This window comes from Heterocephalus glaber, unplaced genomic scaffold (genome assembly GCF_053883595.1).
Source record: "Heterocephalus glaber isolate CG9 unplaced genomic scaffold, H.glaber_assembly_v1.0 deba00001004, whole genome shotgun sequence".
Taxonomy (NCBI): Eukaryota; Metazoa; Chordata; class Mammalia; order Rodentia; family Bathyergidae; genus Heterocephalus; species Heterocephalus glaber.
The window spans coordinates 6,494,753-6,520,556 of record NW_028258179.1 but is presented as its reverse complement, the minus strand read 5'-3'; the positions used below and the strand labels follow the sequence as shown (position 1 = coordinate 6,520,556).

At 49.0% G+C, this 25,804-nt stretch overlaps 1 protein-coding gene across 14 annotated transcripts in view; it reads right to left on the bottom strand.

Moving 5' to 3' along the window:
• Trpm8 (transient receptor potential cation channel subfamily M member 8) overlaps nucleotides 1-25,804 on the bottom strand; it is a 139,834-nt gene that overhangs the window by 18,031 nt on the left and 95,999 nt on the right. For 12 of the 14 annotated variants that reach the window (XM_087209479.1, XM_087209473.1, XM_087209474.1 and 9 more), the window contains 8 exons: nucleotides 24,359-24,504; nucleotides 21,478-21,590; nucleotides 20,866-21,082; nucleotides 14,827-14,918; nucleotides 13,429-13,570; nucleotides 12,106-12,277; nucleotides 10,147-10,324; nucleotides 810-1,000 (listed from right to left, as the gene is read on the bottom strand). In XM_087209479.1, coding sequence (XP_087065605.1) covers nucleotides 810-1,000; nucleotides 10,147-10,324; nucleotides 12,106-12,277; nucleotides 13,429-13,570; nucleotides 14,827-14,918; nucleotides 20,866-21,082; nucleotides 21,478-21,590; nucleotides 24,359-24,504 — 1,251 coding nt within the window. Of the gene's footprint in view, nucleotides 1-809; nucleotides 1,001-10,146; nucleotides 10,325-12,105; nucleotides 12,278-13,428; nucleotides 13,571-14,826; nucleotides 14,919-15,727; nucleotides 15,905-16,155; nucleotides 16,408-20,865; nucleotides 21,083-21,477; nucleotides 21,591-24,358; nucleotides 24,505-25,804 lie in introns of those variants that run through there. The other 2 variants (XM_087209481.1, XM_087209483.1) reach the window with 2 other exon arrangements.

The following is a 25,804-nucleotide window of genomic DNA, read 5'->3' as shown; positions in this document are numbered from 1 at the left end:
ATCTCAGCTCTGGCTCCCACCAGACAAACCACAGCTCAGGAGCCCAGGCTTGCACCTTCTCCATGACTGTGTCCCCAGAGCTGAAAGTATTTGTATGGGGACTGCAAGGGGACATGTGCCTCCAGCAGTACAACTGGTTCTATAATATTCACTCTTATCACTCATGGAGGGCGTGGCTTCCTTTTCAGGTTTGCTTACTTTCCTCTCCACAATTTCTGTCCATCCTTGCAATTACACTGTCTTTAAATTCACATCTACAGGAAATGTGTGTATGTGTGTGGAGTGGTCATTAAAAAACACTTCCCAAAGAGGGCTATGTGAAATGAGGTTGGTAGGCCCTTGTTTCTGGAATTTCTAGGAAACTCAGTAATTTTCCTTTCTAATTTTATCCTCCTACTTAGACATTCAATGAGACCTTTCACTGGTTCTCAGTGGCTGCCTAGGATAAAAGTGATAATATGGCCTAGGATGCGCTACCTCAAAATACGGCACCTTGCCATATCAAACATCTGAAGTCATGATTTGACACTATCACATGAATTCTGTGAGTTTATCCAACAATTTATGTCATTATTATGTTTGTGAAAGTTTTTCTCCCAAAATAAGCCTATCCCGCAGCTCTTTATCTTTCCTTGTTTTCCTGGTCTACTCTTTCTGGCCTGACCCCAGATCTTCAGAGATGTGCAGATGTAGCAGTGGACAGACTGTTAGTAATTCTTTCCTGTTGCAATAAGGACCACACATCCTTCCCGGAAATCAGTAATCAGTCACCGCTTCTGAACCCAGCCCCAGAGGGGGAGATCACTCACAGCAGGCAGAAGATTCTGTGTTTTTCTCCTTGCAGCAACATTTGAAGAACTTCTTCACCACCATGTAGAAGTAAGCGAAGACCACGAAGGGAAAGGGGATGTTGAGGCGGCTGCAGTACTCCTGCACCAAGAAGTACCTCTGGAACTTCCAGACCTGGTCATTGTTCTCCTGGACGGTGCCCACCGTGTAGCTGGCAGGAGAAAGGAGAAGCCAAGGCTTAGAGATCTGCACGCAGCCACCAGCCATGCTGCTATTGAGCTCTCCCGGTACCAGCTCAAATCCAGAGAGAAGAGGACAGCCCATACCTATGCCAGAGCCAGAAGGACTGGGCACCAGGCCGCCTGCAAGTCACGCTGGCCCCAAAGTGTCCCTGGCTCTTGTTCTCTTTTATTGTGTTTCTAATCACAGAAAATGTTCAGTGAACTCGAAAGTTACTTTTATTTTGAAATCTTCAAGGATTCTCTTTTTTCATTTGTTTGTTACTATATGAGTTACAAAGAGGCCCAGAATATCGACTCTCTTAGGAATAATGTGCTTCCTCAAATATGTTTAATTGTAAACAGGAGAAACAGTTTGTTAGTATTTATCAGTAGCCTTAAAAATGTTCATCCCTTTGGCTAGTGACTTCAATTTGGGGAATTTAGCCTAAGAATAGGGAAATACTGGGAAAAAAATGTAAGTGAATACAGACACATGGCTGTTAGCCAGCAGCCTACGTACCTATCCCAAAACAAGAAAACAGCCTAAAGGTCCAACCCTAAAAAGATATATCACAGGCTGTGCTTAGTCAATATGATTTCACCATGCAGCCATTAAAAATTACACTTAAAAGCAATGATTGTGGGAGAGGGGCTGGGAGAAAGGGGCCTCCCTACACTGTTGGTGGGAATGCAGACTAGTACAGCCGCTGTGGAAATCAGTACGGAGATTCCTCAAAAACTGAAGGAGAAAAATGCCATTCGACTCACCTGTACCTCTCCTGGGTATATTCCTGAAACAACCGAAGACATACTGTAGTGATACATGCATACCCATGTTTATCACAGCATAATCCACAACAGCTACACTCTGGGAACAGCCACAATGCCCATCAGCAGTTGATGAATAAAGAAAATGTGTACATAGGCAATGGAATATCATTCAGCCATAAAGAAGAATGAGATCATGTGATGTGCAGGAAAATGGATAAACTTGAGACCATTGTGCTAGGCAAAGTAAGTCAGACACAGAAAGTTAAATATCACATGGTTTCTCTTACATGACAAACCTACCATATAAACAAACAAACAAACAAATAGAGAAATGATAGGAAGCTAGAAGATAAATTCTTGCAAATGGAGGAGGGGTTAGAGGGAAGAGGGAAGTAAGGAATAGGAAGGTCATGATTAAGTTTTATGCACGCATTACACAAAGTCTATGAATTACTTCTGTCATTAGAGAAATACTTCTTCTGTTCTATCCCCTAACCAATTATAGCCATGAGTTCCCAGTTACAATTTAAAACAAACTGCAAAATAGGTAACACTATGTATCCAATACTATTCTAAACAGTCCACCTATGTTAATTGATTTACTCATTAAATAACTCTATAAGTCCTATCATTATCTACAACTAACAGATCAGAAGTTGAGGGGCAGCAATGGTAACTAAATGCTCGGAGTCCCTCAACTAGGGAAGCATTAAGGCAACATTTGAGCCCTACAATTCAACCCAATGTCTACACCAGCTCAGCAGAGGGGAACGTGAAATGTTTTAACACCTCTGTTCCAGTTCAAAAGGGTTTGCTTGACTTCACATTTTTGATAACTACCAAGCATTCTCCAATTTGTAACTAGAGCTCTTAAATAGGGTGGGGCCTTTGAAGAAAAGGAATTCCCGTTTACTGAACATGTGCTGTGTTGGATTGGTCCTCACATCAGCCTTGCATGTAGACTTTTTAGGTGAGAAGCTCACAGAACAGTGCTGCATTACAGTGCAGCAAATTGAATCCAACAGTGAGCCTGGTGCTTCTTCCAAATGTAGGTCAGGTTGCTTGGAAGTAATATCAAGCTTCTTTATCCCCCGGTCCAGTCCCCAGCTGGTGCTGGTGGCTACAGAGATGGATCAGTGGGCACAACCCAGATTCCTGACTCTCAGGGCAAGAGCTTGCCAGAAATCACACTTTGCTGCTTTGTGCCAGAGCAGCTATCACTGCCCTAGTCACCATCCCTCAAAGCATGTTCGGATTGGATGCACCTTCTGTCCCAAGTGGACTGTAGCCACTGGCCCCAACTCAGCACTCCACAAAAAACAACAGCATCTACTCCATTGCAGCCAGTGTTGTTTTCAGAGGTTTTATCCAAAGGAAATTCTTAGTCCTTACAATGCTTACAGCAGGAGAAGGAGCCCTTCCTGGCGGATGGCCTCCCCCTCCTCGGGAGCTCAGAGTAGAGCAAAGGCCAGAAGGGCCCATGTAGGAAGAGAATGCGCCTGGGCTTAACTGGGGCATTTTGCATTTTCCAGACCATCTACAGCAGAGATTGGCAAACTCCAATCTGGGCCCAAATCCAACCTCTCACTGTTTTTTCAAAGCTCTGAAGCTAAGCATGGCTTAGAAAAACAGAGAGGTCCAGACGGGCGCAAGGTCACTGTGCACTGCTTCTTTCTCGACTCATCCAGCCAAAGCTAAGAGCCCAGCTGCCTCTCACAGAGTGGCTCTGCATTTCTCCACCTCAGAGGTACTGGAGCCAGGGCCTGGGAAATACGACTTTGCCCTGTGTCCATCTCCATTTTCAAGAGCTCTGCTTCAAATGTCATTGTTTCATTTGCTCCCCAGGACAACCCGGGGTCCTCAAGAACGACTCTGTTGGAAGGGCAGCGTCCTCTGCACTTCAGGGGCAAAGACGGACCCTGGGAGCAGCATTCTTTTTACAAATAAGTGGTGAAAACCTGGATCCACCTCACACAGGGCACAGCTGAGCTACTGAACACCAGCATCACCAGCTAGAACTGCTCTGCACCCAAGATGCGATCCGTGAATGCTTAGATTTTAAAAAATTACTCCCCGTTGCTTCAAAACACTCAGCCCATCATTCTTGCCACTCTATGAAGCATTTTAGTTCTCAGCAAGTTCTGTTAAATAAAAGGATTGCACTATGTCTTCAACCACCTTACTCACCAGATCTGGCACCATGTAACTTCTGGCTCTTCCCCAAAGTAAAATGACCATGAAAGGTCAACGTTTTGAATTGATTCAGGACATCAAGACAGCCACAATAGTGCAACGAAAGGCACTCATGAAAGAGGACTTCCGGAACTGCTTCAGAAAGTGGCAAGAATTATGGGATAGTATGTCAAGAGAGGGGCAGGATTTTGAGGGGCTTCATGGCAATGTGTCTTTGACTGTGAAGTCTCACTACCAATCACAGTCCATCTGTATCTTCCCATTGGAAAGAAGTCTGAAATTTTCCCTTCAATGCTACATCTTCAGGGGAATCTTGTCCCCTACAGCCCTGTTCCTGGCAACTCCTCAGCTGGCTGGAGAGGCACAATGACAGCTGCAGCCTCCTCCTGGAGCCACCTGAGCAGGAGAGAAGGAGGAAGCAGAAGCCCCCATGGAGGCGCCAGATCTCAGAAACTTACTGGGACTGAGCCGGACATGGTGCCCCGTGCCTGTGATCCCAGCCCTCTGGGGGTGAGTCAGGAGGATCCCAGTTCAAGTCCCACCTTAGCAACTAGGCAATACCATGTCTCAAAATAAAAAATAAAATTAACAAAACTGAGGAGATAGCTTAGTGCAAAACCCCTAGGTTCAATCTTCAGGGAAAGAAAAAAAGAAAGAGAAGAGGAAAGAAAAAAGAAAAAGAAATTCACCGAGACTGGAAATGTCACTAACAAACAGCAGACATTTAGAATTCAGATAATCTTGGCATAAATAAAATCCAGAAATATATAAAAGCATCATATGCTATTACCATGGATTAGAATGACTAAATATTAAGAATATTTATATAATTCATCATTTGTATAATACATCGTAATCCTAGATCAAAAGGAAAATATGATTTCAATAGTTGCCAGAAAGTCTTCTGGCCCCATTCAACATCCCTGTCTGATTAAGAAAGAGAAAAAGAGCAAAGAAGAAAAGAGCTTAATAATAAGGAATAGGAGGAAACTTCCACGATATGATAAAAAGAAAAGAAAAAAAAGAGAAACAATTCAGGAAGGAGTTTTGTTCCAAAATAAATAAGCAAAACTTTAACAGCCTTTGTACATAGCAAAACATAGTCATTAAAAAATAGAACAATATTTCACTCACAATCATAAATGGTTGAAAATAAATTAACAAAATATCTCCCAGACTCATATGAAAACAAACATAAAATTTTACCAGGAACCATATATATTGGAAAAAATGAAATTCAGACCACTTTTTCTAAATAGTAAAAGACAAACTTCTAAATAATTCTATAAAGTTCACATTGTGACAATAAAATTCACTGTTTCTTTTTTCTGGAAGGAGAAAGAAGATTCACAAGATGAGCTTCATGTTTCTCCATACAAATAAATATACAAGAAAAGCCGGGAAAGTTTTGAATAAAGATAATGAGGAAAACTTGTACAACAGATGTTGAAGGGATAAAAACTTCCAGTAATGAAAGCCATTTGGTAGTAAAACCCAAAATAGCAAGACTGATCAAGCCAGAATGAAACGTCTGCAAGAAAATTCACAAAGAAAAAGTCGGCACTGAGACCACGGCAGAACTTTAAAATACATGGAAATGCAGGTCAGTTGTCAGTTACGTCTCCCTCGGGTGGACACCTTGTGACAGCTTCCCACAGACTTCACACACTGCCCAACGGTCACCCCTTCCAGGACACACCAGAAATGCCCAGCCAGTACTGCCTCATGACTGGATGGCTGAGACTTTTGTGCCCTCCCTGCCCGTACGTATGTTAACATGCTTGTCACATCCCGGCTCCCCCTTGTGCTGGAACATCAACAGGTCTCCAATGAACCAGGAGAGAGGAGTTCATGTTTCCTAACACAGAGAAATGGCGAATGTCCCGGGAATGGGATGGAAATGCTCATTACCCTGATCGGATCACTACATGTTGACTACATGTCCTGGAATGTCACACTGCACCCCATAAACCTCCACAAACATTACAGGCCAGTGGTTTTTTTTTAAAGAATAAGACATTCTTTTTTAAAAACTTTAGAGACAACCGAACGGCAGTCTGCGAAGATGGTAGTGATGTGCTATTTTCACTATTTTTGAAATGAAGTGCCCTTAGAAGAGGGATTGGAAAGACTGAGTGGTTTCAAAATAAGCTGGGTAAGGAGTCACTGAAAAAGCAAAAAGAAATAAATGTAACCATTAAGATATGAGGGTATAGCAGCCACAAAGCCAACAGCGGCCAACAGGGATAGACAAGCAGCAAGGACGTTTCACTGATTTTGAAATGAGGATTCAGTTTCGTGTACAGCATCGCGATTGGAGTGATACAGCCCGCGCTGTGCCATATGCTGTGTGAGGCCCACAGAGTGTCCCCACACCCTCAGAGGCTGACCAAGTCCTTTACTACACCACAGAAGAGTCCTGTCCCCAGCCCCTGCCGGCCTTCCACACCCCTCCCAACCAATTCATCTGCCCCGCCTCCCCTCCTCCACCAGCAGTCTGGATACCAGGGGCAGGGACCTCCGAGCACCAGGGACAGTCCTCTGGGGATATGTCGCCTCTACTTGGCTGCTGCTGCTGATCCCAGCTCTGCTGCCAGGAGGCCGTCACAAGGACAAACTCCCTCCTCTGTGACTAGCTGTGCTCGCTGATTGTATTCTATTCCATTCTATTAATACGTTCATGTGTCATCTCTTCCATACTCTGCCTCCGACTCCTCATTTGTAAAAGCATAATGCGGCTGCAGCCACACAAACATAATTAACAATTAAATGAGTCAGCACACACAAAGCACTTGGACCCATGCCCAGCACGAAATGCTTCAATAAATATTAGCTCTTGTCATTACAACAGACTGCTCGTTTCTTTTCATTCTTTTCTGCCTATTTCGATAGCCTCTCCCTAAGTAGCACCAAACCTTTGTAATGGGTGATTATTTTCTTCTTTCTACTTTTCTACAAATAGATAGAGTGTGCCCAAGACTTAAAAATGGTTCTTCTAAGACTTAAAAATGGTTCTAGATGACATGGTGGGTGAGTCTTTGTCGGAACCGCACAGGTGAATATGTCTGTAGGACACAGCACCCCCAAGGAATGGGTGTCCCCAAGCTGTGGGCGACAGTGGGGTGGGGCACAGTGGTCCAGAACCTCAACAGCAGAGACCAGAGTTACGCCAGGGTCAGAGATGCTGGTGGACAGACCTCCATCTCCATAGCTGGAAAGCACCAGTTTGGCCTCCCATCCCTCCCAGCTCCAAATTAATTCTACCATTTCATGATCATAGTGCCGATCACAGATGACAAAAGTGACATGATTCTCCTAAACAGCTCTCTTTCTGAGATTTCCTGAGTGAGTACCACTTCAGAGCCATGGCACTGGGAGCTGTTAGCCTTCGTGTCTCATTTCTGTGGATGTACTGAGTGGTTGGGTTTTCATCAGCAGCCCCCGGTGTTAAGGCTGATGGGAAATGTTGCCACTATAAAACAAGAACTCTCGGATGTCTGAATCTGTTCCATGGATTCTTTATATCAGCGTGAGACACTTTGTTAATAATCAAAATGTTTTATGCCAAAAAGCATAGTCTTATTAGGAAATGAGATAGATTAGCAATTGAAAATATATTCTTTTAAGATCATGATACACAGTGTAATTACCATTGTTATTCTCTAATTGTTTTTGTTATGAAAAATTATTTTTCTGTAGAACTGTTTTTATATTTTCTTTATTAATATCTATTTGTATTAAAAAAAATTTTTAAATAAGTCAATGAAAAAAAAAAACAAGACCTCAAACCAGCCTGTCTCTGTTCACCCTGGCTAGTCACTGTCACCTTCTCTCTGTCCTCTAAGGCTTTGGGCTGCTCTGACATTGGACCCCCTGGCACCATCTGGCTGTCTGAGGGAGAAGCTCTGGGCTCCTGAGTCCCTGCTGGCCACCAGCTGCGGGTGGAGAGGGACAGTGTGACAACCCTCTCTTCACACCCACAGGATGTGTCCTGAGGGGCACAGGCCCTCCATGCCCCAGGCACCTGGCACAGGCAGGTGCTGTGCCTTCTGTGATTTCTCTCTTGCTGCTCTGCTGTCCGCCGCCGCTGGTGCACCTGAGCTAAAGTGTCCCAGGAAGCTGAATAATGAAGCGGCCACGGAAAAGCACCCTGTTCTCTCTCCTCCAACCGAAGCCACAGAGCTGGGTGCTGAGGGTATGTACGCCCCAGTCTGCAACCTCAGGGTTCACCGACCAGAAGGAGAAAGGGCTGCTACAGTTGAGAGGACACTGCTTTGGCGGCCTCTCTGCAAAGCGAGGAGGGCTTCAGGGATGCAGTGTCGGAGAAGGGGAGGGAGCTGGCACTGGGGACAGGAGGACCAGCACGCGTGACAGCATCAGGGGCCACAGATCACCATGTCCAGGGAAGCAAACGCGGGACGACAAGCAGCAAGACGGTCATGGGGATGCATTTAGGAGCCAGGTGAGGATGCAAAATTCACCTGCATCCTACAAGGGAAGAGGAAATCCTCCCTGGCTTTTAAATGGAGCAGTTTCAGATCATCAGTGTGACCAGAGGAGGGGGTGGACCAGAGGGGGTGGCCTCTGGACAGCATGCGATGTCCCCGGAGGTGCATGTCCCCACCTGGTCCTACCCAAAGGGAAGCCCCTGGACAACAAAGCAAGTGCCCTTCGCCTGTAGTCTTCATCTGCAGTTCTGGGGCTCCACATGACAATGGCCTTTTCCTCATTCTCTTTTCTTAATGGCAAAGATAAATGTCCTCATTGTAACAACAGCAATATATACTTGATTTTTTAAGTCATCACCTTTCGCTCTTAGGAAAGAAGATTATACTATAAAATTAGTCTATAGTTTGTTTTTATATAAAAATATATCATCCTTCCCATAAATACAGGTCTGACTTTGTCTTTTTAGAATCTGTGCAATATCCCACCACATGGATGTGACGCACTTTCTTCAATCATTACTCGAGGTACAGGCACCAGCGATCCAGTAAGCACCTTGGTACATAAATCTGTAGGATAGATTCTCAACAGTGACACAGCTGGACCAAAAGATGATGTGTTTTTCCTTTTAACAGCTATTCTCAAGTTACTTTCCAGAGTCAGCAGCAGCTCATGCCCATGCGTAATCCCGTGTCCTCGGCTGCCCCCCAGCGCCGGGGACTCCCCGAGCGTCATCTGCTGAGTTCAGAACCAGCAGTTACCTCCACACTTTCCTCCCAACTCCGCGACCTACAAGGCTGAGTTCCTTTCATCTACCTATGGAACGCCTGAGTTCCCCTTCTCTGAATTTTTAAATTTCCTCTATTGTATTTTCTCTGGGCCCCTCTCTCTCTCCCTCTCTCTCTCTCTCTCACTGAGGTGGTCTTGCTAAATTACAAAACTGCCTAGGCAAACGAGAACCTGTGATCCTTCTGCCTCAGCCTCCCAGAGTCCTGGGATTACAGGCCTGCATCCACATCCAGCTTTTACTACTTTATTTTCAGTGTCTTTTCCCTTAAAAAACCGTTTTATAAAACCAAAAATGTTTACCTTGTCTTTCATAGTTTCTGATTTTCTGGTTTTGACAAACAAGTCCTCTTCCACATTAAGCTGCACTAAATAATTTCTTAAATATACATATATTTTGTAAGTGGTTTGTGCCAGAATTTGTGTACTTAAAATAACTATCTACCCTAACAGGACAGTATAAAAAAAGGTCTCCCATGGAAACTACCACGTAGAACTCTTCGGAACCCTCCTAAGAAAAAGGAAGTAGAAATGAAAAACATCACTTTCTGAGTCCACTAAGGAAAACTGCGGAGCCCAACAAAAATAGTTAAAATCATCACATCTTCTCCATCAACCTCACTAGCCACGAGCCCCAAAAGAGTTGTTCTCTTGGTTCTGCTCTTTGTATTCTCATTTACAATAAAATATTTAAAACAGCAACTAACTAAACCTTTGAAGCCCTGGAGTCCAGACCACAGGGTCCCAGGAAAGACAAGACCCCTCGGAGATGAGCTGCTGCTGTCACCACCCATGATGCCAAAGTCGTAGAGCTCGAGGACACTGCCACGTGGTGCCGGGGACACAGTGTGGACTTACAGAGCATGGCGGAGGTGCTCATCACCTTCCAGCCCCTTTTGGTCCCCTCTTCCCGCCCCCCCGCCCCCAACCTGGCACGCACCCGAACATGGCGACCAGCAGGTTGACCAGCAGGATGTTGGTGGACAGCATGTAGATGCACACCAGCGGGATGGTCACCCACTCGGGGAAGCGCGGCAGGTTGTGCTCATCAAGCTCCACGCACAGCGGCTTCGACTCGTTGCCCGTGAAGGTGCAGTGGGCAAAGTCGTATGTGGTACCTGAGGGGCAGAACCCAGAACCCGAGTGAGGCCCTGCCGGTGTGGGGAGGCCCACTGGGTCCCAGGGGACACCAAGCTGGACCCAAACAAGAGCAATTCCTAGGTTCACTCGGCCCCTTGCCTTTCACTGAGCAGCTGCTATGAACCAAGAACTTCACTAAGCTCAAGGCCCAAGGAGGGGTAAAGCAGGCGTGTCCTGTGCCCTCGGGAGCTCGGAGCACCCTTGGGTCTGTGCGTGACCTTCTGCACTGAGACAGATCACCCAGAAACAGCTCCCCCAAAAGGAAGGAGTGCTGAGCTGTGAGTGGAAGGATGAGCAGGCACCAGCCTGAGCGAGTGGTGAGGAGCAGCTGCCTGGAACACCCTAACACAGGCAACCAGCAGCACATCCCAAGGCCCTATGGCCATGGAGGTGACAGTGAAAACATCGACCACTCCATAAGGGAATATGTCCAAGGACCAGATATGTGACTTTTCAGTTTTTCCACTAAAGGCAATTGGAAGCCACGCGACTTTTAAGGGGAAGAACAACACATCGGCTTCTCTGTACGAAGGGACCATTCTGCCTGCATTTTGGATCCAATGGCACCAGGGAGGGAGGTGAGGAGTTTGTTAGTAGACATGAGCAGAAGACAGGCAGGCAAGGGGAACAGCGTGGGGCTGGGAGGAAGCAGTCAGATTTCAAAAGCAGTAGGAGACAGAATCGACAAAACCTCGGAGTTGGAGCCAGGGGACCGGTGGGAGAAGGTGTCAAGGAGGACGTCACATCGGGGGCGCATTCTGGAGGAAGGCCAGTCTGGGAGGGGGACCCACGGAGAGTTCATCTGGGTGGCCTGAGATGAGACCGAGACCGAGCCCGAGCGCGAAGCCCGAGCCCCTAGGTCGACCCATAACAGAGCAGAGAGGCAGAGAGCGGAGTCTTCCCAGGGCCACACAGCACCTGGTGGCCAACCGGGGCCGCAGCCCTGTGGTCACTTGCTCGTTAGATGCTATCACTGCTCCCACGCGGCACCAAAGCCACCGGGTGGGGGCTGGCTGTCTGGGAACAAAACACGTCCACTATGGAAAGTGGCAGGTACAGTGTCCAGACCGGGAATGACAGTGAGAAGTCGCCTCTCCGGTGCTGCACGGAGGAGGAGCAACTGTTTCTGAGATCCAGAAAGAGGCTCCGGCATGGAGGGAAAACACCAGAGAACTGAGAATGCCACCACTTGGGGCAGGCCCTGGCTCGGGGACACCAGGACCACCGAGGGAGGCAGGACTGCAATGCCAAGGTCCAGCACTGTCAGGACCACATGCCTGCTCTCCTTCAAAGCATGTACGAGCTTGGGTGTGCCCGCACTTTCCCCCTGGGAACAGGTGTGGGACAGTCAAAGCCACCCGTGTCACCTCTGGCTGCCCCAAGACTCAAGCTGGCAGAGTCGATGCCAGAAGTTTAAATTCCAGGTTCTGACTTCAGTCTTTCAAACTGCTCTTTTTGAGCTAACTGGGTGATACAAAGGGGAGGCCCTCTTTCCCAAACTGGTGAGGTCTGTTGCTTCTAGTGCTTCTGTTGCTGTCAAAAGTATGAGAAATAGTATTTTTTTAAGGGTTTAAAAATTGAAATATCGCATACAAAATAAGAGCTTGTTTGGGAAGGAAGGAGAGGTTTTGAGGGACAACTTTCCAATCGCTGACTCAGCGGCTGAGTGCAACTGAAGCTGTGGTCCAAGGTCAGCTGGGGGCTGGATGAGGACAGCCGCCTCCTCCCAAGGCCACTGTCCCCCCACTGTCAGACTTACCATCCACGTCGCTGGGCACCTGGCCAAACATGGCCAGGTAGGGCTCATAGATGACCGAGCGGAAGATCCACCTCCAGCGCTGCTCATTCTGCCTCAGGATCCCCTGCCTGGCCACCCCGAAGGCCACCATCCACACCGCGAAGAGGAACAGGAAGAAGAACACGTCGATCAGCTGCCAAGGGGGACACCAGGCCAGGGTCAGGGCAGGGCCCCGGGTGGTAAGGTCATGTGGCTGACCCTGGAGAAAGGTCCAAGCCCCGGGGCCCTGAAAGTCTCTGGCACCCAGTGCTTGTTCACTAATTGAAAAGATCATCGCCCTCAGCCTTGGACCATGTATGGGCCAGATCCAGCCCAGCTGACGATTTCTGCTCAGAAAGGAAAGCAGACCTCTTTCTCTCTCCACCTCATGATCCTGGCATTCTTTGGAGCCCCTAAACTATTTCTGTAGGCTTTTTAAAGAAGGAAAATAAAAGCGGTCCTTATTAGACAAGAACAGACAGCTTGGTTTTTCCAGAGTGCTAAGCACACGCAGCATGACTTCATGGTGACAGTGTGTCTCAGTTATGCTTTGAGTTAAAACCACAGACCCAGCCTCAGCCCTGGAAAGAAGCTCACAGATGAGTCATGCAAACGTGGAGAGAGCTTGGCTGGGAACTGGCCAAGGGAAGCAGCAACACAAGTGCGCAACTCCTTCCTGCTGTGGGTAGAAAGCAAGGCCAGTCTCCGGCATGGTGGTGCAGGCCTGGAATCCCAGCACTCTGGGAGGCTGAGGCAGGAGAATCGTAAGTTTGAGCCCAGCCTGGGGAACTTAGCAAGACCCTGTCTCCAAATAAAAAATAACAAAGGGCTGGGGATATAGTGCAGTGCAAAGGCCCTGAGTTCAATCTCCAATAACGTATAGATAGATATCAATACAGAGCAAGGTTGTGGTCCCTGGATGCCACATTGCGTCTGATTTAGGGCCTGTCATCACCACGCATCTGACTCACTCCCCGTCTTTAGACTAAGCTGCCAACCTGCTTGGTTCTGCTGTCCACCTCTGTGCAAACGGTACAAAGGCCCTCCCTGCCCTGCCTGTGCCTGTTCAAACTGGATGGAGGCGCATCTGCAGTGCACGGGATGGCTGTGGGAAGTGTGACGTGACACCATGGGCTCCTCACAGCCACCTGGCCTGGCAGTGTAGCTCACGGATTGGAAGGCAACCTTCCCTGCTGTGACTTCGCGGGAATGCAGTATCCACTCCCGGGTCAGCATCTTCCCTCCCCCATTAGTGGGACCCCAACCAGAGAGGGAAATGATGCTAACGATGCACTTGACTCTTACCATCCTCTGCAACATGATAATCTTGGGTCCTAAATTTCTGCTTACAGTGAAAATGTGGATCAGCCTCAGAGTGAATATGATGTAATCAAGGCAGAAAATGACCCGTCCACAATACAGAGAGCTTTTGTTAGAAGAGTGGAGCCTATAGGAAGAGGAAGAGAGTTTGTGAGATGCTGACCAAAACATTTCCAAGTTTAGTTTGGGGAAGTACCTGAATTCTGAGCGTGACCAAGCTCGGGGAGGCTGAGTGAGTGGGAAGGAGCCAGAGGCATGGCTCGTGGGCCACCATCCTGGCTTCACAGGCTGGTGAGGAGACGGAAGAAAGGGAGGACACAGCGCAGAGCCGGGCTCCCCAGTGCCCTCTTCCCGGGCCCTGGTCCTCGCGCTCCCGAGGGAACCAACTGCAGTCTCACCTGCTTCCCAGCTCACGAGCATTGACAATGACGCCAACCCCAACCAGCACCAAGCCCAGCAGCCCTGACCTTGCAGCTTTCCCCTAAAAATCTCAGCTTCTTCTCGCCAGATCACACAATGAGCTAACACCTGCTACTGCATCCACTGAAAGCCCCACGTGCTCTCTGCAATGAGCTAGAAATCAACTACCTCCAATCAACTGGGATGCAAATGCCGGGCCTCTTAACCCAAACAGTGAGGAAGGTCACTGGGGGAAAACAGCTCTGAGTGCCTTCGACTGGGAGGTTGAGGCCTGGCTTTTGCACATGTAAATAGGAATAGTTCGCTGCAGACGACATGATTGCTCAAATGTTGCTGCTGATCCTATCTCGAAGCTGTGCGGAATGTAACTGCTGTGGCTCAGTGGTAGAGCCCTGGTCTCACATATGTGAGTCCCTGGCTTCAATCTCCAGCCCTGGAAAAAGGTTAGAGCTCCATTGTGGGCATGGGCATTGTAAGCCAAGGCTTGGGTGTATGCCAACCTCTCCCTCACAGGGGTGCACCTTGTGTTTTGCCTTGGATGTTGCCTTTGGATTTGCTTATCTAATCCTGCACTCGGGCTCGGAAACTGAGGAAATACGGTGGTCACAGAAAGGCAGGTTCCCCACCTAGCCTTCAAGTCAAAATCAAGAGCATCTTAGAGGGTTATACGGCCCTCAACAAGCCGATACTATGACATATACAACATCCTTGTCATCGTCTCCTCCAAACCCGTAAGAACAGAGAGAAAAATCATGAAGAACCCCTTTTCATTACAGACATCAGGGAGGGAAGACCGGAGACCCAGCTGGATGCCACCAAGCTGTCTCTCTAAGAAATCCGTTCCTAACGTCTCTAAAGAGAAACAAACCAACAGACTTCCTGGGGATTCACATGTCCAAAGGCATTTCTTCACTTTTGTGACCGAAATGCCCAAGGCTGGGGAAACCAATGAGAACTACTTACCGAAACACAATCCCCGCGATGAAATAAAAGAGTCCTAGTGTGTCCATAACGTTCCACAGGTCCGTGAAGTAATTCACCCCGTTCATGTACCACTGCAGGGCGGAAGGGCAGAGGGAGGGTGTCAGCAGCAGCATAGACACATCGGATTTTTAGAGTCCACTCATTTCTTGCTAGGTCCTTTGTGAGCCAGTGTTGTCCCACAACCCCGTGCTCTTCCAGGGCACTGGGTTGCAGGCTGGATTACAGCCCTTCCTTTGTTTCTGTGCTGCTGGAAAAGTCAAGAAAAAGGACTACACACCTCTTCTGCTCTTTCAAGATGAACCTACCGAATTGCGATCTGTGAAAGCAAATTAGAAATCCCCAGGCCACCGTGTCCAGCGCTGCAGAGCGTGTACTGCACAACTCTAGGGGCTGTTAAACGTACCTTGTCTTCACAGATTGGTGTGTTTCTTATGAAATTCTTTTGGTACATGGGAGTGAAACATCTTGCTTACTGAAACCTTTAAACATTTTGCACACAAGGAGCAAGGGTTATCTGTGTCTCTATCTGACCCTCTCTAGCAATCCGTAGACTGGATGTGGGGGAATCCAGGTGTCTCTCTGACCCTCCATTTGTCCATCCATTTGAAATATATTTACTGAGAGTCCAGGAGACTCCAACTTCTGCAGCCAGGTCCCAAGACACAAAAACACTCGGACATCCAATGCCAGTCCCAATGCCGATCCCTTCCTGTGGGAAGGCAGACAGCAGACGGATCTGAACTGAGGTGAGCACAGGCTGGGCACGGCCATGTGGAGAAGCCCAGCGGAGCCCACAGAGGGAACCCACAGGTGCCCGTGTGAGGCAGGAGGCCAGTGGCCGAGTGTCACCAAGGGAAGTGGCTTGCCTTGCATTCTCTACCTGAAGGCGCCATTGGAGTCTGTCTGGGGTTTGGACCTCGTTTCCTCCAGCGCCTCTGACCTCCAGGTGTTCACCCCGCCAGCCTGGCAGCCTCACAGCTCTGCGTCCTCCCAGTTGCTTCTCCAGAGCCCACAGAGATCCCGCAAGCTCGGATGCAAGGAGTCAAGACATGCAGCCAACTCCTCTAGCAGCACCGCCTGCCAGGCACGGTGATCCCAACACTAGGAGGCTGAGGCAGGAGGATTGCGATTTGAACCCAGCCTGGGCCTCAAAATAACAAGGGGGCTGGGGATGTAGCTCAGTGCTAAGGCCTTGGGTTCAATCCCCAGTATGACAAAACAAACAAACAAACAAAATTAAATGAAAGACACACAGCCCACCCTTGCCCGGGTGACTGTCAGAAGCCCGGCCCGCCTGACAAGGAGCACCTTGGGTAAACAGCCACGGACTCGGCTATTGACTGCCTGGGTTTGAAGGCCCCAGTTAGCACATGGTGTCCGTCTCGGATCAAGGGGTCGTCGCAGACAGCGCAGAGCGCAGCGTTTTGATTCCCAGCGCCATCTGAAGCAGCAACATCCTGCTTGGGTCCCCCAGGACCAGGTTCGTTAAAGCAGGGCCGCCCGCGGACCAGGGTGCAAGGAAACCAAAGGGCAACAGCGACCCCCAGCGGCGGGTTCTGAAACGACAGGACTTCCTGGCCAGCGCTGCAGACTGGCTCACGGCGCAGACGCACTGCTGCGAGGCTGGCAGCGGCCTCAGTGGCCCGGCCGAACCCGCCCTGCAGACCCCAAGCAGAGGGCGGGACTGCTGAATAAACTGCCTCAGAGATGACTCCTAGCGTGAGTCAGGCCCGTTTTCCTTCCCCTGATCGTCGAACCGTTATCTGTTCCCAGCCAGTGTCCCCCTGAGCTGACTGCATCTGCCCCCAGACTCCTCCCACAGGGCCGACAGGTGGCTCTTTATGGTGACGTCTGCGACGTGCAGACTTGGACCCCACGTCCCGCAAACTAAGACTCCCCCTCCGCGGAAGCTTGCTGTCTCCCTCCTGAGAGCTCTCAGAAATGACCTGGCCATCCTGACAGTAAAAAGCTCCTCGGGTGTGGAGATATTTGTCCCAGGGTCTAGGACAGTGCCTGGCACACAGTAGGTAGTCCGGGCATATTTGCTGAAAGGAAGAAGGGATGAATAAAGTCTGGCTTAGGCCTACACGTGTCTCCCATCTTCTGCCAGGCCAGGCGATATTTTCCAAAGCAACCCAGAATAAGTCTTTTCTCAACTTCATGGTTTCTTTAGAGGCCGGAAGGGACCAAATGCACTCTGTTGTGCCTGGCAATCCCGTGTCTTCACCCAACAGGACGCAGGACGAGGAGGGATGGGACTGGGGGAGCCTTGTGGGAGGCTGTGGGGCGGGAAGAAGCAGAAGACTTTGGAATTTCCAAAGTGCTCATGCTTCCAAAACTGGTAGACAGATTTAATGCAACCCCAGTCAAAATACCAACAGCGTTTCTCATGGAACTCTAGAAAACAATCCTAAAATTCATAGGGAGCCAGAAGAGACCCAGAATAGCAGAAGCTATCCCAGGTGACAGGAGCAAGGCAGGAGACAGGGCAATCCCAGTTGCACTACAAAGCCAGTGATGGAAACAGAATGGCACTTGCACGAAAGCAGATATGTAGATTAACGGAACAGAAGAGAGGATGCAGAAACAAAGCCAGGTGCAAAGGATCTCTGGTCTTTGACAAAAGAGCCAAAAACATACTCTGGAGGAAAGACAGCCTTTTTCACAAATGGCACTGGGAAAATAGCAGAAGACTGCAACATAGATCCGTGTATCTCACCATGCACTAAACGAAAATCAAAATGGATCAAAGATCTAAACGTTAAAACAAATGCATAATCTGTCAGGAGATAAAATAGGTAAAACTCTTGAGGACACAGATACAGACATTCTGAACAGAATCTCAATGGTTTAAGAAATAGTATCAAGAATCAACAAATGGGGTCCTATCAAATTAAAAAGCTCCTCACAGCGAAAGAAACACCAACAGAGTGAAGAAAGAAACAATCTACAGAATGGGTAAATTTTTTTCCAGCTATTCCTCAAAAATAGGACTAATATCTGGCATATATAAAGAACTCAGAAAAATTAGACCCCCCCTAAAATAAAAGACTCAATCAAAAGATGGCAACTGAAATGAATAGACATTGTTCAGAAGAAGTACAAATGGCCAACAAATACATGAAGAAATATTCAACATCTCTGGCCATCAGAGAAATGCAAATTAATACAATAGTAAGAGTACATCTCACTCCAGAAAGAATGGCCATCACCAATAATTCAAATAATAACAAATACTGGTGAGACTGCAGGGGAAAGGAATGCTTCTTCATTGTTGGAGGGAATGTAAACTAGTGTAACCACCGTGGAAAACAGTGTTGAGATTCATCAAAAAATTAAAACTAGAGGGGGCCGGGGATGTAGCTCAGTGGTTTCGCCGCCTGCTGCGCAAGTGCAAGCACCCAAATTCCATCCCCAGTACCAAAACAATTTTTTAAAAAAAGAAAAAATTAAAACTAGAAATACCATTTGACCCAGCTATTCCCCTCTACATATCTTCCTGAAAGAGATAAAAACATCATATTGCAGTGATTCATGCGCACTGTTTATAGCAACACAATTAATAATAGCTAAATCTTGGAAGCAGCTTATATGTCCATCAATGGATGAATGGATAAAGAAAATGTATTTACACACAATGGAGTACTACTCTGCTATAAAGAATTAACTTGAGGCATTTGTAGGAAAATGGATGCAATTTGATACCATAATATTAAATGAAAGAAATCAGACACACAGCTTAAATATTGCATGGTTTCTCTTACATGAGAAATCCAAAATATAAATAAAAAGCAAAAGAAAAGATGGATAATAGGAAGTCGGGTGACGGATCTTTCTCAAATGGAAGGGGACCAGAGATGAGGGAGGGGAAAGGGGAGGAGATAAAAAAGAAATGACGATGTGTTGTGTGCATTACCAACTCCACACAAGGAATGTAAACATCAGGTACTGCAAGCATGGACTAATAAAAATAAAAACTGAAAAAATAAATGAAAAGAAGGGCTTTGGACTTTCTACTAAGAAAGGACACTCCTGAGTGGGCCGAACATTACCATGGCTACCATGCGGCACGAGGCTCAAGCTGAATCATGAAGACCCTGCTGCACATGCTCCGTAATTAAACACACACACACACACACACACACACACACACACACACGCATCAGCATCACAGGGACACCAACTCCTGTGTCAGTCCGAGGCCAAATATGACCAGGAAACCAAGGTCGAGACCGAATCACTCCTGCACCGTGCAGTTCTGTGCAGTGGCAGGGCACCTGGTGGGACATGGAGGACCTCAAAGGACCCCCTCACCTGCTTGATGCAAAAAGGGATGACTCGGCTCCATGTGAGCCCATTTCTCTTAGGGGCTTCCTGCAGTAGGAAAAGCACCCATTCAGGAATGAGGAAGCAGAAGGTAAAAAAGATCAAGCCAGGTGGTACATGCCCATAAAACCAGCACTCTGGGAGGCTGAGGCAGGAGGATCACAGGTTGGAATTCCACCTGGGGATCTTAGCAACACGCTGCCTCAAAATAAAAAATAAAAATAAAAATAAATAAAAAGGCTGGGGGTGTAACTCAGTAACTCAGTGTGAAGACCCTGGGTTTAAAGAGACAGAGAGAGAGAGAGAGAGAGAGAGAGAGAGAGAGAGAGAGAGAGAGGGATTATGTTACTACCTGTAGCTTCTGTCAATTTGCAATGCCAAGTGAGGTTTTCTCCCTTCCTCTGCCCTCCCTCCTTCCCTCCTTCTGCCCTCCCTACTTCCTGCTCCCTCCCTCCACCTCCATGACTTATTTCCTTCCTGCGGTGGGTCCCTTGTTACCGCCTGCCAAGTCCCCTCCAGTCTGGCTGTTTCCTTCACACAGAAGATTTCCTTGTCCACCTTCGCTGCTGATGCCAGTGAGTCAGAAAGAGCCAGCTGGGGGTGGGCTCCTGCCGAGGGAGAGAGGTCTATGGAAGGCGTCTCCAGCTTGGAGGTTTCAGCCCCAGGACCTCAGAATGGGGCCTTGTTTGGAACCTGGGCCACTTCAGGTGAAACTAAGTCCAGATGAAGCCATAGAACGGGCACCCGATCCAACAGGACTGGTTTCCTTAGGAAATGAGGAACCGGAACAGGGACATCCCTAATGGAGACACTGCCCTGCTGAGAACCAGGGAACCAGGCATCTTTCCCAACCCAGGAATCCACATCCGCAAAAAGGTCTACCGTAGTTGGCATGCCATTTTGAGACAACTTGGGGTTCTTAGACTGCTCGGGGGCTCTGTACGCGCAAGAACAACATTCTGTGCCCTTCCAAATCTCTTCGGGCACCAAACCCAGCACTTTACAAACCGTAAGTATGTGTCAGCGCTAAGTACCTAGGATATACTTGCTGAGTTGATGTATTTTGAGGCGTGGCCTCAGAAGGGACAACAGAAATGACAGCAACAGCAGTTGTGAAACATGCACAAATTACTACATCTGAAAGGGGTTTTCCTAATGGTTTAGGGACAGCACTGTCTCCCCATCAACACTGACTTCCTCAACAATTACCAGACGAGGTGGTGGACAGAGGCCCGAACTGCAGATTCCTGAGAACTGCAGAGAAGCATGATGGGTAATTCACACGCACTGCCTGAAGCCCACAGGGATCACAGGACTTGAAATCATTGTCGCTCTGACGTGCTGGGCACGCAGAGGCTCTTAGCTCAAAAGTCCTCTCGGCTCCCCTGACACTTGGTAAAGGCCAGAACCAGCTGGCTCCTGTTGACAGCAAGGACTGAAGTGTCTCCCAGGTGCTTTCTGTTCCTGACTCACTCCCCCTCCACCACTTAGCAGTCGGCAGAGGCTGGGAGCCAACTTGGGACTCAGAGACCCCCTTGGATTGCTGAGAGCTGGAAAACACGCCTCCAGGTTCATAGACCACCAAAGAGGACAACATTATTTCAGGAAAGCAATGACTTTTGAGCTTCAGAAGCAACTTCTGGCCCTCCCACCGAGGACGCCAGGAGGCAGCTGATCCCGCAACCAACCTACCTGCCTCACTTCATCACAGAACAGGACGAAGACCAGCGCGTAGAGGACCAGCTCCGGGGTGTGTGGGACTGAGTGGAAGTCCATGAGGAGCACATAGGCAAACAGCAGGAGGAAAGCGATGTAGAAGACCACGTTCCAGGAGAAGACCACGAAGGGGGAGGTGAAGAAGGCCACATAGTACCACAGCAGCTTCTTGTGCTTGTCGATAGGCTTCTTCCTGCACCGAGGCGAGAGGCCAGGGCCGCGTCAACATCCAGGCTGCACATGGCTGCTCCCAAACAGAGAAATCCACACCCAGGCCAGGAGGAGCCACAGCTGGCTCAGAGCTTCACCCTGAGACTGACCCTGCCGGAAGTCAGCCCTGGGCGGATTGTGATTAACAAATCCAGATCCCGCCTTGGGCACCGAACACAAGGCTTCGTGGCTACCTGTGTGAAGTCAAAGCCAGGAAGGTCCAGGGGAGATGGCAGGCTGCATGCATACATAGTGTGGTGCATGTCCTACGTGCTAGGGCTTACAAGCCTTTACACAAGAGCACACACACACACACACACACACAGATCTGCACACTCACAAACACACCTGCACACTTGCATGTGCCTTGGCTCCTACCTAAATGACACAAAGCCACAGCCCACCAGGGGGATGATAAACAGACACAGAATAATCTTCCAGTTCTTGGTGTCCCGGGAAATCTCTCCATACCACTGCTTGGAAAGAAAATTCTGCAGGGAAGCGGGCGAAGAAGATGGGTCCATATTAGTGCAATTACATGGAGGATACGTGTACTCTCTTCCCCACCCCCACACTCCCCAAATACATGACTCATAAATGTCTTTATTCTTCCATATAAGTCATGTGGATTCTAAGGGGCCCCTTGAGAAAACAATTTGAGAATGTTTGATTTTATGTCTTTTTCTGAGCTGGTAATGTGAGCTTTACAACAGAGGATGTGTGGGTGCAAACTGAATAAGCCCACGCATTTTCAACCATCCCTAATTCCAATTATGGAAGTTTAAACAAGTAACTTTCCAGCCCCTCGTCTTTAATGATCATCAATCCACCAGGCAGCCAGTCCTAGCCCTTCCTGTGGCCCTGAATGGGTGCTGCCTGAGCTGTCTCTGGGGCCCTGGGGGATTCCCTTCTGGAGGCAGATGGGGCGCTCTGGTCAGGAAGCTAACAGGAAGCTGGGAAGGGAGACAACATCCTCAGTTCAAGCTGAAATGCATTAAAAAGCTCGCCCCTCCCCACTGTAGCAGCCCCTGAGGGTGGGACCAGAGTGGCATTCACAATGGTGGAAATTAGAAAATCCATTGCCTCCAACAGCTAGAGGGGTGGGGACAAACCTGACCACACCAAGGACCTCAAAGCCCTCAGAAAGAGCCTGGCAAAGGGAAGGGGTCTGAGTGACAGGGCACCGGGAAGCCACAGGAAGGGCTGGAACTGCTGTGCTCCACCTGCGATCCCCCAGCCACACTCTCCTGGAGCTGCCCCCTCAGGCAGGAAGAAGTGTGCTTGGCTCCCAAGGGGCAGTCCATGGCAAGCAGCACGCAGCAGTTTGGGCTAAACACCTCAGGGACGGCAACACTCATGCAGGTTCTAGAGAGCCCCCAGGTCCGCAGTGGGCACAGTAACACCTTCCTCACTGGCGCACTGTGTCCACTTCTCCCCTTCCCTGTCTTGCTGCTCATGGGCTTCCGGTTGTCTCCAGGGCAGACTTCCTGCCTTACTTTGAGGTCTGCTTTGGGGAGGAGGCCAACAAAGACAGGCAATATCCAGGCCTCCCTCTCAGACCCCTACTGGTGGTAGCACCCCAGGCCATCACCCAGTGGTGCCATCGACCGCCCTCTCACAGACAGCATCACCTTGGGAGTGGGTGCCACTGTCACCAATATCACTGACCCCATATAGCAACCTGACTCCAGCAGCCAGACTCCTCGGTCCAGCCAGCTGAGGAGTGCTGTGGGCCTGGTGGTGAGATTTCCAGTGCCCATGGATGACCCGGCATCTGACTGAAACCCTCAGGACTCTGGATGTTGACAGTGAGCATGGACCAGCCTCCCCAGGGTCCCATGTTCTGCAGTATCAAAAAGACTGGGTTTGGGCTCAAGATGCCATGTGCAGAGTGCGGCCTGCCTGGGCAGCCAGCTTGATTTCCCCAGAACATGCTACGCCCAGTGCTGGTCTCACTCCAACCCCCTGCCCTGCAGCCAGGGCAAAGGAGCAAGAGCAAGACTCGTCTGGTGTCCTTGTAATAGGCCACTACTCTCTCTGAATCTAGCCGGCTTAGAGCAGCCAGTGGGTTCTGTTCATTAGCACTGTGCTGCTGTGGGCTGCATGGCATCATGGATGTTCTGAGAAGCAGGAAGCCATCCACCAGGGACCATCCAGCAGTGCTAGTTCCTAGCAGCAGTGCAGTCAGTATCAGGTTCCAGCACCTCTCTGAGCCCCAGCCCTCATCAGTAGAAGAGGTGACACCCATCTGCCCGAGTGCTGGGAGACGAAGCACACCACAGGTGTGACCGACAGGAGTTAGCTCCTCATCTCACCCACATCCCTTCCACACCCAGGGCACGGCGGGTATGAGTGCAAACTGCTGTTCACCTCACTCTGGGCAGAGCATGCTGGGCTGGTTTTGCTCATTTCACAGCCATCTATCTCGTCTCTCACTGGTACCACTGATGGTAAGTCCAGCAGTGACAGCTCACATAGGACCAGCCCCTTCCCTGCAGTGCCCCTGCAGCAGCTCTTCCCAACAACCACTGCTATGCACACTTACAGAGGAGAAGCAAAGGCCCATCACCCCCACCTCTGTGGAGTACAGTGGATTCAGGACGCAGACACCAGCTCACAAGGACAACGCTGTGCTGTTTGCCTTGGGGAAACTCAAAGAACAGTCTTTTTCCTTTCTACAGTTTGGATTCTAATGTCTTCCAAAGGCCCATGTGTTACAGGCTCAGTCCCCAGCTGCTGCTGCTGGGAGATGGTGGAACCTTTAAGAGGCGGGGCCTAGTGGAAGGAAGTGAGGTCACTGGGAGTGTGGCCTTGAAATGGCTACTGAGACTTCAGCCCCTCCTTTTCCTCTCTGTTTGCTCTCTGAATGCCATGAGATGAGCGGCTTCCTCCGCTACATGCTTGTGCCATAAAGCACTCACCACAGGGCCAAAGAGTACACAGACAACAAACCATGAAATGAAATCTTCAAAACTGTGAATCAAAAAACCTTTTTTCTTTCTGAGTTTATTATCTCAGGTATTTCGTTACAGTGACAGAAAGCTGACTGACTGATGTACTCCTGTACCATCTCTGGAACCAAGGGCCTCCATGAATGCCTCCAGTATGCTGCCAGCTCACACAGTGTCTCAACCAGCCCTGCCATGGCTTTTCTACTGGGGGGAAGATTCATTTCTACTGTTATTTTTTTAGTGCTGTCAATAGCATTATGTCATGGCCCATCTCTGGACATGTTGTTGGGTGACTGGGCACTCCTTACCTGGACCCCAGGCTGGGCGATGAAGTGCTGGTCTGTGGCCTCCACTGCCAGCTCCAAGCAGTTGCTGCCTCCCCAGGCTTCACAGGAGTAGACCAGCAGCTGTTCTGCCAAGTCTTCATCGCTGCTGTAGCATTCTGTGAACAGCTCTGCAGCACCACAGAGAGCAGAGCTGGGCTCACAGCTGACAAATTCACGACACTGGGCTGCCCACCCCACACCCAGCCAAGCCCTGACTCCAAAAACAGCTCAGCATGAGCATCAGGCTTGTAAAGGGCAAAGTGAAAGCCACCACAGAGGCAGCTGCCTCAAGTGGGGAATTTCCTGTAGACACGATGCAGCCAGCAGAGTTCCTGACGACAAACGCTTGCTCATGAAACTCAGTGGCCTTGAACCCAGGGAGCACCAGCTTTGGTGAACTCCAGTCTGGGTGCAGGCAGGAAGGCTGTGCTCCCGGATGAAGATGCAAGACCCTCTGCCTCCCCTTAGCCGGGGCAGCCTCTCCTCCATCCCTTGTCCCTTCTGTGTTTTCTTGGTGAGATTCCAGTGCAGATAAATCACAGTGTGAAAACAAACAAAGAGGTAGACAAAACGCTGTTCTATTGCATGCAAGGTGTTCTTCCATTTCAAGGGCTAATGACAAAGAAACTAGAGGGCAGATACTCGGGAAATATTTAAAAGTCAAAATATTAGGAACCATAGCCTAACTGAGGTCCCCCAGAAAGCAGCATTGTCTTTGAAATTTTAATTTGTTAAAAGAAATGATTGCACACCTCTTATGCAACACAAAGAGCTAACCATGTTGTAAGACAGTAGACAACACATAACACAGACATCACTGCAAACTTACAACCACCTAGAAGGAAAGGAAAAACCCGAGCAAGCCTAGAACTCTCTGCAGTTGGGAGAAAGCTTTCCGGATTTCTCACATTCCTGAATGGTCCAGTCCTTGGTGGACAGGGTTCTGGCCAGTTTTCATCAAAGTTCAGACAGCAAGGAACTGTCCAGTGGCCGCTTCCAGAGTCACCCAGGGGAGGGAGGCTAAGTGCTGCCCCAGCCTCTTCCATGCTGGGTAACTTCAGACAGAAACATCAGCCACTCCTGGAGTTGCCCCCAGGGGCACTGAGGCATGGGAGCCAACCCAAGATGCTACTTGGGCAGCTACATTTGCCATTCGTAATAAACTGACTCTGTCACAGACCCAGGGATCTAAAGTACTCTGGAGATATTGGCAGGCTACTTTGTTGGTTTGCAAGTCAGATAAAATCTGAGACCTGTCACATAAAAAAATCACCCCAAAGCTCCCTGAGATGCTAAGTTACTTAGACCTGGGCCTAAGGATCAGAGAGCCCAGGACTCCCAATTCATCTCCAAGAGGCCTGTGTAGGACAAAGGCTCATGTCACAGGAGTCTGCAGCCCTCACTTGAGCCAGCAGGGGGATCCCAAGC